Source organism: Populus trichocarpa, chromosome 5 (genome assembly GCF_000002775.5).
Source record: "Populus trichocarpa isolate Nisqually-1 chromosome 5, P.trichocarpa_v4.1, whole genome shotgun sequence".
Taxonomy (NCBI): domain Eukaryota; kingdom Viridiplantae; phylum Streptophyta; class Magnoliopsida; order Malpighiales; family Salicaceae; genus Populus; species Populus trichocarpa.
The window spans coordinates 15,539,698-15,553,754 of NC_037289.2; the positions used below are offsets into that span (position 1 = coordinate 15,539,698).

General features: G+C 32.2%; 1 protein-coding gene across 1 annotated transcript; it reads right to left on the minus strand.

Moving 5' to 3' along the window:
• Window positions 1-7,125: 7,125 nt before the first annotated feature.
• LOC7468879 (putative clathrin assembly protein At4g40080) lies at window positions 7,126-8,514 on the minus strand. The gene has a single exon (XM_002307318.4). The coding sequence runs from the start codon at window positions 8,417-8,419 to the stop codon at window positions 7,358-7,360; it is 1,062 nt and encodes a 353-aa protein (XP_002307354.1). The 5' UTR covers window positions 8,420-8,514; the 3' UTR covers window positions 7,126-7,357.
• Between the last annotated feature and the right edge of the window lie 5,543 nt (window positions 8,515-14,057).

The following is a 14,057-nucleotide window of genomic DNA, read 5'->3' on the forward strand; positions in this document are numbered from 1 at the left end:
AAGCGTTTACTAATACGATGAAATAAAAAGTATGATGTGTTATTCACAATCAAAATTAATATTTAAAGAACCATTGATCATAGTTAGGAATGAATAGTTATGCATGGAAGAATCTTATATGTACAAGGATTCCTAGACCATAATATATGTCATCAGTTGTTTGTTGAACATAGCTCAAATAAAATAATGCGATATAAGGTTGTATGAAGATGTGGAGTAAAATATTAAAAATAGCTCGGTAGAAAGATATTAATAGTCGAATTTGTTGGCAATCAAATCGGTTTCCCGGAATTATTGGCATCCGTGAGGGGATGATCAGATTATACTTAGTGGCCATAGTATTGGCAACTAAGGATGAGATAGGAATGATACTTAGTGGTCGCAGTGTCGGTGACTAAGGATAAGAAATGAACGATACTGAATGACCACAATATCAGTGACTAACGACAACATATAAATAGATTGTTGACAATTAATTACCAATATCTATGAATATAGCAACTTTTAATGTTTAGTTGCCCAAAAGAATGATGACCAAGGAAGCAAAGTACAATTTGGTTAATTATAAGATGATGATGTAGATTCTCCTTTCTATATGCTTTTATTTAAGTTGACAAATCTTTTAAATTAAATCATGGGCAACAAAAGTTACTTCCCAGTTGTCCCTAATAAAAAGGGAAATCTTATGGTTGTCTTTGTTTTGAATGGAGACCATGGTGTTGTTGTTTCCAATTAGTAGAAACCATGGAGTTGTTGTTTCCAAATAATAGAAATCATTCAAACTATCCTTGATTGTATAATGAAAACCATTGTGTAAGACCATTAATCGATGCTTAAAAAGGTATATGACAGGGGAGGTTGATTGGCAACTTAAAACATAATATCGTTTGATGTACTACTAAGTCAAAGTAAATGTTAATGGGGTGATAATGTAACAAACAGTTGTGATACCTAGAAAATAAAAAATATGATAATGTTACAAACAAATTATGTTAAGGTGACGAGTAAACATAAGATTAATACATGTGGTTACTTCAAGGATTGTACCCAAGAAAATCGGTAACTAAGGAAATGAAATATTAATTATTGATTGGGGAATCAATAATTAAGAAAATGAGTTGCTATGTGGTGATGTATAGTTGGAAACTTTAGATTTGACTGTATTGTGTAATTCATCGTAAAGACAATGTCAAAAGTGACAAATATGAACTTATACGCCATAACAGCTAGTGCGTAATTCAATATATATATATATATATATATATATATATATAAGGAAAGAGAAAAATATGTATATATATGATGTAATCGATGTTAAAAGAATTTTGGATAAACATATTGTTCTCTTTCCTTGTGAAAAACCACGTACATGTATTTTATGGCTAGATGTTAAATTTGTAATGTTATTTTAGTTGCAATGATGAGCACAAGTATTATCATATGAGTTGAGGTCTTATTGAACTTGAGTTGAATGTTTTGAACAAGATTGTTAAAAGTGCTAATAGACATAATGATTTATTTGCCTCATAAAAAAATCATGAACATAAGTCTTCTTGACGACTAATAACTCTTATAATGTTATATATATTGTAGGTCCATGTCACGAAGTGGGCCAGCAATGATTGTGTCATTTTACTATTTATAATTTTGTTAGGTATATATTTTATGTACTATGAATACTTAAAATTGTGTTAATAAATTCAAATTGAAATGTAGTAAATGGTTTGATTGTATTTCTAGCATTTGACTATTGCATCTCTTTTGTTATGTGTGTGTGTGTGTGTGTGTGTGTATTCATCACACATATGTTTTAAGTAAATGAAAAATGAAAAAAATATAAGATGAATTGTGAGAAGTGATATGAAAGAATCAAATGAAGAAACAATTGAATTGGTAAGTGACCGAAGGCTACTGCGTGTATGTAATAGAGTTATTTGATATTGTGTTGCCTAGGACGATAAGAAAAGAACTAAAGAAACGTATAAGTTATAGGGGAAACTCTACTGTAAATTTGGTAAACCAAAGAATCTATAATGGGAAGTATTGTTAGCAGATTGCACAAAAATAAATTTACCCCATTATACTCAGACATGATGATTAGAAATATCAAAGTTACATGGAAATTTCAGATCGTTACAGTTTGTCTTCCAATAGATTGAAGATAAAAGATTGGAATTGTCGTTTTGTTAAATGATAAGTGCAAAATATACATATGTTTTTATTCCTTTTACACTATGCTTTTTAATGTATTTTGAGCTTATTGGAAGATATTTTTATGAGTTTGACATGATTAAGAGACTGTGAATTAATTGCTAAAAGATAAGAATTTTTGCATTTTATGTTTCAGATCTTGCTTCTTGTGACAGGTTTTTCATTGAGTTATAATTTCAGAATGTGAACGTGGACTGAATCAAAGTTAAAGTACACATCACAAGCTTTCCGAGAAGGTATTATGAGTAGAAATCCAAGTTTATTTGGACCTCTAATCAGATCTTCAAAATTGGACTGAAATCCTACTTGCAACCGGATTCTCTACTGTTACACTATAGATTCAAACACGCATATCTTGAGTCTCAGACATCAAAATCATGAGATTCAAAAGCCTAAACTCATTTACACATACAAGACTACAACTGTTATGAAGGATGCCAGGTTAGATAAAATGTTTTTGAAGGCGAAAATCTAGACGCAATCTAAAAGATGAGATTCGTCTCCTGATCTGACGAGCAAAACTAATGGTGTCGAGTATCCCACTATAATTGAGAGTCTAACATAGAAAATGTGGGGCGTAGAATCTAAGAACGGTGTGGGAAAAACAAGTGCTGAACTAAATTTCAATTCTGAAAAGAAATTATTGTTGGTTAATGTCTTAGATGTACTAGATATAAGGAAAAATCTTGTATCTGCAAATTTGCTTTGTAAGAAGGGTTTTAAGGCTATTTTAAAGTCAAATAAGATTATTCTGTTAAAAAATAGACTATTTGTTAGGAAATGTTACTCATGCGATCGGATGTTCAAACTTGGTATTAATAATAAAGTCAATGTTTCTATTTATATGATTGAGTTATCTTTATCTTTATGGCATGATCATTTGACATATTTTAGTTTTAGATCATTAAAAAATATGGCTAAACATAATTTAATTTCTTATAATATTGAAGATAAAAGAACATGTGAAATCTATATTCAAGAAAAGATAACTAGAAAGACTTTTTCTAAAGTTGAAAAAAATATAAATTTATTAGAGCTTGTGCATTCTGATATATGTGAATTGAATGATATCTTAACTAGATGAGGAAATATGTATTTTATCACTTTTATTGATGACTATCAAAGTATACTTATGTTTATTTAATGAAACATAAAGATCAAGTTTTTCAAATGTTCAAGAATTATAAATTCGAAGTTGAAAACCAAAAGGGAAAGAAAATTAAAATTATTAGAAGTGACAAAAGTTGTGAGTATTTTTCCAAGGAATTTTATTCATTTTGTGAAGAAAATGGAATCATACATCAAACTAGTGTTTTATATACACCCCAACAAAATAGCTTGGCAGAATGAAAGAATAAACATTTGTTGATATGCTTAACTCTATGTTAACGAATGTCAAGTTGCGTACTAGCATGTGAGGGGAGGGGGAGCTTTACTCATTGCTTGTCATATACATAAATAATTCATTCCAGAAAATTAAAAGTTTCTCCATAGAAATTATGAAAGAAAATAAAATCAAACTTAAATTATCTTAGAATTTAAGTTTGTTTTGCTTTTCATAGAGTTTTGGATCCTAAAATGATGAAATTGAAACCTAAAGCTTTAAAGGATAATTTTGTTGACTATGCTAAAAACTCAAAAGTTGAATATTAGATTCAAGTTCTAATGTAATTGTTGAATCTAGAAATGTTGAGTTCATCAAAAATAAATTTCAAACTGATTACAATTTAATTAGTAAACGAAACAATAATTTTGATATTGAAATAGAGTCAACAAATAATGCAGGTTCTTATCCAAGTTCTAGAAATAAAAGAATTAAAATGGATCATCTTATTGAACTAAGGAGAAGTCTGAGTGCTAGAAAAGAAAAAAACTTTACATCCAGATTATATATTTTTATATTCTATTGTTTTCTTAGTTGAAGATAATAAGACTAATATTCTTAATAAGATATCAATCTTATTAATAATAGAAGATGATCCTAAAACACACAAAGATGCAATGATGTCTTGAGATGTTACTTTTTGGAAAGATGTAGTTAATGATGAGATGGATTGATTCATTATTATATAACAATACTTGGGTTATTGTTGATTTGCCTCTAAATTCCAAGGTAATTTGATGTATATGGGTTTTCAGAAGAAAATATAATAGTGATGGATCAATTCAAACTTTTAAAGTAAGGTTAGTAGCCAAGGACTTTAGACAAAAGGAAGGAATATAATATTTTAATATATATACTTTGGTGGCTCATATAATATTTATAAGAGTACTCTAGGCTTTATCATCAATCTATAGTTTCTATGTACATCAAATGGATGTTAAAATAGCTTTTCTAAATGGTGAATTGGATAAGGAAGTTTATATAGAACTACCAGAGGGTTTTGTTCTACTAGGAAATGAGCATAAAGTCTGCAAATTGATTAAATCTCTATATGGATTGAAACAAGCACCTAAATAATAACATGATAAATTTGATTATGTAATTTTAGAATATGGTTTTAAACATAATAGTGTTGATAAATGTATTTATTCTAAATTTACAAATGATTTTTCTATAATAATATGTCTTTATATGGATAACATGTTCATTATTAGTACTAACATGAATGATGTCAATGATACGTAGAAATATCTAACCTCAAAGATTTCAAAATGAAGGACTTAAATGAGGTAGATACAAATTTGGGTATCAAAGTAAGAAAACACAGTAAGGGTTTTGCTCTTTGTCAATCTCATTATATTGAGAAAGTCTTAAATAAATTTAATCATTTGAATATCAAAGAAGCAAATACTCAGTTTGATGTTTCTTTTAAGTTGACAAAAAATACTAGTAGATCAGTTGCTCAAATTGAATAAGCTACTAAAATCAGTAGCTTAATGTATGTCATGCATTGTACTAGACCAAATATTGCTTTGACAATGTGCAAATTATCTAGATACACAAGTAATCCTAGTATGGATCGTTGGAAAGCAATTATAAGATTACTTGGATACTTGAAAAAGATTATGAATTTTAGATTATTTTATAATAATTTTCAAGTTATGCTTAAATGTTATATTGATGCTAGTTGAATAACTAGTGCAAGTGATAACAAGTTAACTTCTGAATATGTATTTATTTTAAAAGGTAGTGTTGTTTCTTGGGCTTCAAAGAAACAAACATGTATAACTTATTCTATAATTGAATCCAAGTTTATAACTCTAGCAGCTATAGGTAAAGAGGCAGAATGATTGAGAAATATGTTATTAGATATTAAGTTGTGACCACAACCGATACAATCTATCTCCTTATACTATGATAGTCAAGTAACTATATCCAGTGCAAATTATCTAGATAGATAAGTAATTATAGTATGGATCATTAGAAAGAAATTACAAGAGTTTTTGGTTACTTACAAAGGACAATGAATTTTGGATTATTTTATAATAATTTTCTAGTTGTACTTAAAGGTTATAGTAATGTTAGTTGGATAACTAGTGCAAGTGATAATAAGTTAAATTCTGGACGAGTATTTATTTTAAAAGGTAGTGTTGTTTCTTGGGCTTCAAAGAAACAAACATGTATAACTCATTCTACAATGGAATTCGAGTTCATAACTCTAGCAGCTGTAAGGAGACCATATGTTTGAGAAATATGTTATTGGACATTAAATTGTGGCCACAACTGATGTTATCTATCTCTTTATACTATGATAGTTAAACAACTATATCTAAAGTATTTAGTAAAGTTTACAATGAAAAATCTAGACATATCAGCCTGAGACATAAATATATAAGGCAATTAATTTATGATAGGATAATTACCATTGTGTATGTTAGATCTTGCAATAATCTAGTAGATACTTTCACTATAGGTCTCTAAAGTTAGTTAGAAGTACTTCTTCTAGTATGAACTTAAAACTATTTAATTAAACTTAGTAAAACAAGAACCCAACTTTTATTAGTACTTTTGCTAGTTAGAAGTTTCATAAGTAATAACAAATTATTAATAAGAGTGATGTATACTAATTTGTGTATGATATCAATATTTACAAAATTAGTATTCAAATTAAATGAGAGGATGAGTGATTAATATTTTTAATAAAATCTCCATGTGAAAATGACACTTCACCTATATGAACTTAGAAAGCGGTAACGCTTCAACAAAAGTTTAGAAAACTTTGTAAATATTCATGAATTCAAGAAGTAGTACAATATTATATTAATGCTAAAATAATGGTGAACTCTTATTTTGGATTAATTGGATCATGCGTATAGTATTTTCAATTCTATTGAATGAAACCTTGATTTAAGCTTTTTTGCTATAATGATTTTTTTAGAGTTTTGAAATACTTACACTAAGAAGATATTTAAATCAAAAAATATATATTTTTATGCATGAAACATAGTATAACTTAATATTACAAGTTAAGTGGAGGATTATTATAAAATAACTTAGATGTTAGGAAGATAAACATAAAAAACATTATTCCACGTTAAAAAGATAAATGTGAGTGATAATTTGACTGGGATGTCAATTCAATGAACATGCAAAAAAAAGCTCGCATTAATGTGTACAAGTGGTCGCGTTCTAGATAAGATGGGCCTGTTTAGGATTGTAGCAGTGATGGCGGTTTAAAGTGCTTTTCGCTTTGAAATACATCAAAATAAATTTTTTTAATTTTACTTAAACATATTAAAAAAATTTAAAAACATAAAAAAAATTTTATTTTAAACAAAATTTTTTTTAGAAACACTACATCGCGTTTCCAAATATACTTAAAAATGATAAGAAGCACGACATTGACAATAAGTCGATGTGAGGTATGGATCTATTTATTGGCATTGATCCCCTTTAGTCAGCATTAAGCCGACATGAATGGCCTCTGACTCAGCATTGTAATCACTGCCTTTTCATTGGTAAATTCCTGGTAAAAATGCCGGCAACTTGATGATATATAACATGTCAAGAGAACATGAAGACAAGAGGGATACATTACGAGGCAAATATATACAAAGAAAAAGTAAAAAAGGAAAGTAGCTCATAGGTTAAGAAACCACTACCCATTCCCCAAATTTCAAATACACACTTTCGTTGAGTCATGATCGGAAAGGATTAAAAAAAAAATATATATTCAATCTTACACACACGTCACCTTATGCCTCATAACATTGTCGACATAGTCAAAGCTGGAACCCTATCCACACCCAACCATCCACCACCAGAATTCAACCGGACCAGCTGTCTCAATTCGCCAAATCGTTCTCTGAACCGAGTTAACTCGCCGGAACCGTCTGTCCTTTCCATTTTCACCAAACTTTTTAATTTACCCATTTCCATGATCTTAAGTTTTGCCCCACGTATCAACTCCCATAGAGCATCATTTCTTGCCCTGTTAACAAACAACAGACGCAGCCTCTCTTTGCAATCCTCAAACCTCTTCAAAGAACCAAGTAACTGAGTCAACTCATTGCAACTCAAACTTGCCATTCTATCCTTGAGTTCTACAACTCGGATTAAAATCTCACGTTGGACTATTCTATAATCCTCACCAGCATATCTAATCACTGCATAAACCAAGTTAGTCCTTTGAAGATGCAGAGAATCAGGAGCCTCACATATTACTTCAACAAAATCAACTAGAACATCTAACTCTCCTAACAAATCTTTATTCAATAAGGCAGAAGCCTTGTCTTCTTTATCCTTGCTATTATTACTAGAACAAGAAGAATTTAAGTAATGACCCAAAAATCTCGAAACAATAAAATTTTGCTCTATAACAGTTGCATACCATCTAACCCAAGATGCCAATTCCCACCTTTCAGGGTCCGAATCTTGCCGAAACTTTGACATGTTGAGGAAGTTTCTGCCACCAAAAGACGGATAAAAAGAAAGCTGGTCTTTAAGAATAAAGGGGCCCTTTTTAATGATACTATGGATAGTGAAGAGACATTTTAGGGCAACGGAAGGGTTTTTTGTGCCATGTAGACGGTCCATGAGAGCTTCAATTAATGCACATGCGGTGAGGCGTGACCCACGGCCGAAGGAGATGACCGCAGCGATGCGGTTATCTGATGGTGGGGAAGAAGAGTTGCGTGCAGTGGTGGCACGGAGGACAGCTATGCGTATTTTGGTGTTGCGTTTTGTTGATAGGGTGGCTTTGATATTGGAGGTGAGGCATTTGAGGATGTCGATCACAGTCCTTAGTTTCTTGCGGTGGCCCATTGACTTCAGAAGGAGGTATAGCAGAGCTTAACAGATGCTTCCGAAGAAGAATATAATTAGCTCTTTCCTATATATTTTGATTGAGGCAGTTGCTGTTTATATAATTAGTGCCTAATGTAGACAATTAAATTAAATGTATAGTAAAATCTTTAGGCAAGCGCGTATATGGGGTCAAGCCATACTAGTTTTACCATTTCTTGTTTCAGCCTCGTGTTTTTTTTTTTTTTTCAACAACTCGATTGGTCTCAGTTAGGATGTCGAAATTATGTAATAAAATTTGAAAAGTTATTCTAAGATAGGCATTAATTAGATATTTATATTAAGAACTGACATCACCAAAGACACCTATCACGACTAACAAAAAAAAATCTGTTCAATATTACGTGACGACACCTTGATCACTTGTATTTTTCATTTAGCTGTTCTCATCCACATCAAGGTTTAATATTGGATTCAGGCTATATTCACCTATCAGCATAATTATTAAATCTAGATTGGCCGGTGGGTCAACCTGGACCCGATTGATTTGATGGTTGGACCAGTCTGGACAAAATAAAAAATTAAGATAAGCAAAAACCTGACAAAACTCAGTTGACCTGCTGAGTTGACCCGTGACTTGGGTAACACGGCAAAACCCGGTTGGGACCTGATTTTTTTTTCAAATGTATTTTTTCTCCTAACTAGAGACCTCTTTTTTTATATATATTTTTAGTTGATTATTAACCCTTTTCAAAGTTCACTATATAAATACTAAAAGAATGTTTTATTTTTTAAATCACAAGATTTTTTTTTTCAATGTGGGATTTGAGGCCCTTTAGTATATATATTCTATATTCATAGAAAAAAGTTATGTTTTTTCAATATGTAATAAAAAATCTTTTTGGTTTAAATACTTCAATTTAAAAGAATAACATACTAACATTGTATTTTTTCAATATGAGATACAAAACCTTTTGAAATAATCTCTTAAACTTCATTATTTATAACATGTCTGGCCTATATTCACATAGATTATTTCTTAATTTTTTCATATGAAATATTAAAATTTGAAATATTTTTTTTTTAATTTTTCCGGGTTGACCCGGGTCGACCCGTGTAACCTAGGACCCGGCTCCTTGGCCGGGTCAACCCTTGGATCGGGTCTGATAACTATGCCTATTAGTGCAATTCATAATACGAGTTTTTCGTTCTTAATTTTGATAAATCGAAAGTGTAACAGTCCGACTGTACGATTGATCAATGTTAAAAGTTCCCAACACATCCTCTTTATTTAAGGGTATTTTTTTTTTATATATAAAAAATTCGGTAGAGTTTCGTTTATATTTAGGACATCCCAAGTTATTGACTACTACCAATTTACTCAATCAATCCCATCATCACAAGGTCTCATAATTCCACAGCTCATACAGTCCACACAATATATATATATCCTACGAGTAAGTTAAATATGAACATAGTCCAAACATCATATCATAAAATTTAAAAGAAAGAAATACTAACATGCAAAGAAAACATTTACAACATAATAAGTGTTTCTTAAATATTTCAAAACGGTTAATTACAAGATAATTAAAATACTACATGCTAAGCTGAACTTTTATAAATACATCAAGGTTTACACAAAAATATACTACATAAATGTGTTAATTCCCTTTTGTTTAAGTTAAAGATTTACATAAGCTTCACAATTAGGGTCCTAAACTAATGATCTCCATGGATATTTGATGGACCTGTTACATAAACAAACATACCATTATATTGATAAAGAATATATATATATATGCCCATGTAATAAATACGAATGAAGTATTAATTTTCTATCTGATTCATAAGAATTCTAACAAAGGACTTATATTTTGCTTGTAAATCTTTTAACTCACTTAACACTTATTTGTATATTCTTAATTTGAACACTCTTATTTACTTGCATGAACTGGGTGACCTTGCAAAGTCAAATCTTGAAATTCATTTCCCGGCAATCCTATCACGGATGCCATTAGCCGAAGCTGCTAATCTTGTAATTCATATCCCGGCAATCCTGTCACGGATTCCATTAGCCGAAGCTGCTAATCTTGTAATTCATATCCCGGCAATCCTGTAACGGATTCCATTAGCCGAAGCTAATCTTGTAATTCATATCCCGGCAATCCTATCACGGATGCCATTAGCCGAAGCTAATCTTGTAAATCACTAGACTTTATTTACATTGAACACGACATTTATTGTAATTACATTCACCAGAAGAATTTTAAATTGTAAAAGTGCCAATAGGAGGAAAATCACGCACCTGCTTCGCCTGTCTCGCAACCTCCCCTAACAGAAGATCCAATCCTGGTTGCTCCTCCTGAATCATAAGGAAGTTTTTGGTTATGATTCCTTCAAGCCGATATTATAGAGAATCCATATTCATCCATTACTCATATGTTATTTTCTATGTATGTTCATTTCCTCATAATAAAATACCTACAAATATCACGTATATTTTAAGAGTTAGTATCTCAATATGCAAGTGTTCGTATGACTCAATTCTTTTATATTCTTATATATAGAATTCACGTGAAAGTCTACTATTATTGTCTAACTTTGAACTATTACTGTCCAATTTTCAACTGTTACTATCCAATTTTGAACTGTTACTGTCTAATTTTCAACTGTTACTGTCCAACCGTTACTGTCTAATTATGAACTGTTACTGTCCAATTTTCAACTGTTACTGTCCAACCGTTACTGTCTAATTTTGAACTGTTACTGTCCAAACACTCACCAGATTTTTAACTATATCTAAAGTTCTAAAACTTCATTTTAAGTGAGATTGATCTTGTTAGAAAGCTAAGACACGAGGCTACAAGTTCTCTGAAGGGAGGAGAACCTAGTTTTGCCTTTAAGATAGTCAAAATTGCTCATTAACTAATTAGTCCTACTGCCCTACATAATCAGTCACGACTCAGTCTCAGTTGGTAACCCATAACTGGAGTTCTACATCTCCAAATTAAGCAAGACCAGTTTCCTTGGTTAGCTAACATTCAAATCTACAATTTCTATGAGGAACCCAATTCTAATTCCCTCATCCTCCTACCCTAAAATCTCATCGAAAGTCAGGAGACAAGTCTGTCCAGATTCGTCTCCCCCTCCCCTTCACACAATACTTTCATAAACTACATACCACACATATGAATTAACTTAATCTTAACAATAAATACTTTTTCCCCGATTTATGTCTAAGAACCCTAACCTATGATTCAATATCAAGGCATCAATTCTTTATCGAATTAAAAATGAATTTTTTTAAGATCATGTTTAGAACACCTTACCTGGTACAAATTAAGATTTTGATCTTCAACCAGTTGAAGATTCTCAACTCCCTCCTTTATTTTCTTCTTGTTCAATTTCTTGGTAATCCTTTACTTCAAGTGTTTATCCCATCTATAAACTCTTAATCTTGGATGGGTTCTTGAAATTTTAGTGTTTCTCTCTTGATTTCTCAAGCATGGGTATAAAACTCCCTATTTTCTCTGCTTATGGTTCCTAATTATTTCGAATTATTATAATGTCCCGAATTATTTCGCTCGGAAATTTATATTCAAACATTTCTGAATTCCTGTTTTTATTTAACCATATGCATGAATTTCTTCCATTTTATTTATTTATTTATTTATTTTTCCCGGGGTTTACATTCTCCCCTCCTAATAGAAATTTCGTCCTCAAAATTTGAGTGATGTACTTGAGTTTATAAACAAGTCGGGGAATTTTCATCTCATTTTTTATTCTCTCTCCCATGTTTCTTCCTCGATTTGTGAGCTTCGCCATAAGACTCTGATGATGAGAACTTTCTTATTACGAAGTTCTTTCTCGCCCCAATCGAGTATCTTTATCGTTCTTACCTCAAGTGTTAAGTCTTTTTTTACCTCCACTGGCACTTGAGGTAACACTCTCGAAGGGTCTACATCGGCTTTTCGCAGCAAAGAAACATGGAATACATTGTGAACCTTGGCCAACTATGAGGGCAAGTTTATTTCATATGCTACAGGTCCTATACGTTTTCGGATTTCAAATGGTCCAATGAACCTCGGAGCTAACTTCCCCTTCATGCCGAATCTCAGCATGTGCTTCCATGGAGCTACCTTCAGAAATACTTTATCTCCAGGACAAAATTCAAGTGGTCTTTTTCGAATATCTGCATACTTCTTCTGTCTATCCTGAGCCACCTTCATTCTATCCGTAATAACCCTCACTTTTTCAGTAGTGATTTGTACTAATTCTGCCCCATACAGCTTTCTGTCGCCAACTTCTTCTCAACACAAGGGTGTCCTACACTTTCTGCCACAAAGAGCTTCAAATGGGGCCATTCCAATTGTTGCCTGATAACTGTTGTTATACGTGAGTTCTACTAGTGATAGGTGCTCCTCCCAGTTTCCACCAAATTCCAAAGCACATGCCCTTAGTAAATCCTTTAAGATCTGAATAATTCTCTCAGATTGGCCATCAGTCTGTGGATGAAAGGCAGTAATGATACTCAAATTTGTTCCCAAGGCACGTTGTATGCTCGGCCAAAGACGTGAAGTAAATCTTGGGTCTCGGTCTGAAACAATTGATATTGGGACTCCATGAAGCCTTACAACTTTGTTCACATAAATCTTAGCCAACTTGTCAACTGAATCTGTCACCTTTACTGGTAGGAAAAGGGCAGACTTAGTTAGTCGATCCACAATGACCCAGATTGCATCATTTCCCCTCTTTCCTCTGGGTAGTCCCGACACGAAGTCCATTGTGATCATCTCCCACTTCAATTCAGGGATTGGTAATGGTTGTAACAGCCTGCTGGTTTTCAGTGTTCTACTTTTACTTGTTGGCAGATACTACATTTTGCCACGTAACCAGCCACTTCTTTTCTCATATTTGGCCACCAGTAGTACTGCTTCATATCCTGGTACATCTTAGTACTACCTAGATGTACAGTGAACTTAGACTCGTGAGCCTCTTGTAGTAACTTTTGTTTAAGGGCTTTGTTGTCAGGCACATATATACGTTGCCCCAACATCACTATTCCATCATCACCCATTCGAAAAAAGAGTTTCACCCCTCGATTCCAGTTTGATTCTCACTTTTGACACCTCATCATCATGTTGTGGACTCACACTTAATATTGCCCCCAATCTCTTTAGCTTAATCATTGTTTCCTCATTCCAAGTCGCTGGTCCACCTCTAATCGCCTTGTCTTTACGGCTGAGAGCATCTGCGACTACATTCGCTTTTCCTGGATGATAATCTATAATACAGTCGTAGTCTTTAATTAATTCTACCCATTTCCGTTGTTGCATATTCAATTTCTTCTGTGACATCAGATATTTAAGGCTTTTATGATCCGTGAAAATTTGAACCCGGGATCCGTATAAGTAGTGCCTCCATACTCGTAAAGCAAAAACTACTACTACCAATTCTAAGTCATGAACTGGGTAGTTGACTTCATGAGTCTTCAGTTGTCTCGATGCATAGGCAACTACTTTTCCATGCTATATTAGAACGCAACCCAGTCCTTTTCCTGAGGCATCACTGTAGACTACAAAGCCTTCTGTTCCGGATGGAAGGATTAGTACGGGGGCAGTAGTAAGCCTTCTTTTCAATTCTTGAAAGCTCTCAT